At 49.0% G+C, this 2,407-nt stretch overlaps 1 protein-coding gene across 1 annotated transcript; it reads left to right on the forward strand.

Moving 5' to 3' along the window:
• Positions 1 to 4: 4 nt before the first annotated feature.
• Positions 5 to 1,062, forward strand: H310_04644 (hypothetical protein; the record flags this gene model as incomplete). The annotated part of the gene is made up of 4 exons (XM_008869085.1): positions 5 to 61; positions 758 to 835; positions 903 to 960; positions 1,016 to 1,062. The coding sequence occupies 4 exons, from the start codon at positions 5 to 7 to the stop codon at positions 1,060 to 1,062; spliced, it is 240 nt and encodes a 79-aa protein (XP_008867307.1).
• Positions 1,063 to 2,407: the final 1,345 nt, after the last annotated feature.

Raw genomic sequence — 2,407 nt, forward strand, 5'->3', positions numbered from 1 at the left:
AGGAATGGTTCATGAACCTCGCCATGCTGCCTTTGTGGCGGGCATCGACAAACGTACGACGGTACAGCTGATGAAGAAAAATTCTAGTCGTCGGGGTGGGCTTCGTTGTGCACTTCCATACCCTGATCATTGCCTTTTTGAGCATAACTTCTGCAGTACGCTCCACCATAAATTCTCCTCGTCGAACGTATTCCGCAACGGCGAGGCCATAGCCAAGTGTGCCTCCGTATCGAACAAGGGTTGTATGTACATTGTGTCCCAATTGCCGCCGTCGGTTCATTCATCTTTCACCAAACATTTCAGTTTGGATCAACGCATTCGATGCGTCGAGAACGGTCGAGACTAACTCTACTCCACCTACCCCAAATAACTCGCCAAGAGTACCGAGCATGCCGAGCGTCGTACGCGATCCCATCTCCGAGCCCACGGAAATATCAAAGTATGAAAATGTTTTAGCCAGTGCGGTTGGATCCAAGCCGGTTCATAGCATGTGTACGCTGTGCTACATTTCGCCATAGACGCGGGGACGACGCTCGACAAACCCTTGTGAAAATGGCAAAGTGTGCGCTTAAGCGATTATGTTCTGCTGGGCAAAGTCGTCAAGTTTCCCAACAAGTTAGCCCTGAACTGGAGAGGGGCATACCGTGTATCACGTATCGAGTCAGACTACGTGATGGAAATTCAACAGCTTGTTGAACCATTTGCGACGTCGGTCCACTATGCCAGCCGGCTGAAGTACTTCTGAGATGCTGCCTAGGACGTGGCCGACGACTTGAAGGAGACGAAGGCTTCTTCGTTGAAGCCTCCTGGGCGCACGATAAAGCGCCGAGGGCAAGTACGAAGTGCGCGTTAAGTGAAAGGGCCTTGAAGAAGAAGAAGCCTCGTGGGAGCCCGCCGCGCAGTTGTACGAAGATATTCTGGTCATCTTCCGTCGATGGGTCATGAAGCACGCTAGCGATGGTGTAGTCAAAGCGATGGTGATGACTTGGAAGCAAACCTGGGTCGCCCGTTGTAGGGGGGAGTGTTCCGCGACATTCGCGCAAGTTCGACGTGTGCCTTTAGAAGTGACCAAAGGCAAACCGCACTTAACTGCACGGACATTCGTAGTGGGTCGAGCAGTTGGGCGGCTGCGAGGCTGCCACCGTTTCAGGAAAAGTAGTGACTGGAATGGAGTGGTAATACCAGTCAGTTTGCATTGTGAATCGGATCAAGACGTTGATCCCCGTGTTGCTTAACGGACGTTAACAACGCGGATGCGGAACAGATTCATACCGTCCGACCTCATAACTTGGGAGGTCGTTGAATATCATTATAGATTTGGAGGAAATGCATGCGAGTACATAAACCGCTCCGTGGATTAGCACGGGACCGGAATGGGATCCTTCGAACACATGGAATTCAACAAACACTGTGCAGGGGGCTTGATTTACAAATATCGGTCTAGGTTCGCTGCCACAGGAAACACCATTCTTCGCATTCGTGACGACTTTATATACGTAGACATTTGATACGATTCCGCGCCCTTGCAGTCGTTGGACATTGCGTTACCACCTACCAGGTCGTTAGAGTGTCAGCGTCAGAGCCATGTGGAGGTGCCGTCATGTACACGGTACTGTGCCCTCGAAGTAGAGCACTATTTCAAGAACGATGGGCCAATCGCAATTGTAGGTCGCATGTGAAAAGATCCTGGAAAGTTCTGTATCTAATATTGTCGAGCAGGAAGCGTTTTGACAGTTCACTATCCGTATAAAGATTTCAAATCGACAGCACTGAATAATTTTGTCTGTAAAACAATGCCACATCCTTCGTACAGGATGCGTTCGAAGCGAAGGAATGCATAAGTAATGGGTGAACTGGCATTCCACACCATTCGCAAAGATGAGAGCTATACTTTATTGCTTGTAAAGGAATCTACTTGCTTCAGTCCAAATAGGTTTTACACCACCAGGTACTTCAAATAGCAATGGCAGTTTCCGTTTTACTATGTTGAAACGCCACTTCGAGTTTTCATGGACGAGTATCGTATCCAAAAGAGAAAAGCGGGGTCCTCAACGAAGACGGCGACGCAAGAGAGGTACGTATATTTGTACTGGAATGCCCAATATAGTATTTCGACGCAGCAGAAAGTTTGGGCGTACAATTCGGTGGAGTAAACTTCGGCACATTCAAACAATGCACCACTAGTTCGGAGCGCCTGACACTCCTGGGAGGCTTGTAAGTAAGGGCAACTCCCATCATCGACTTTGGACCTGTAAAACATAGGAGTCGTGTGCGTTTGCGGTCCTTGTGTGCGGACAAAACGGCTCATGAGTACGTATCGTCATTGACGCGGGTTGCAGTTCATACGTCTCATATTGTTTAATAGGTCAAGATCAAGCTATTTGGAAGATGATCATTGGCCTCGTTT

Source organism: Aphanomyces invadans, assembly GCF_000520115.1.
Source record: "Aphanomyces invadans strain NJM9701 unplaced genomic scaffold supercont1.7, whole genome shotgun sequence".
NCBI lineage: Eukaryota > Oomycota > Saprolegniomycetes > Saprolegniales > Verrucalvaceae > Aphanomyces > Aphanomyces invadans.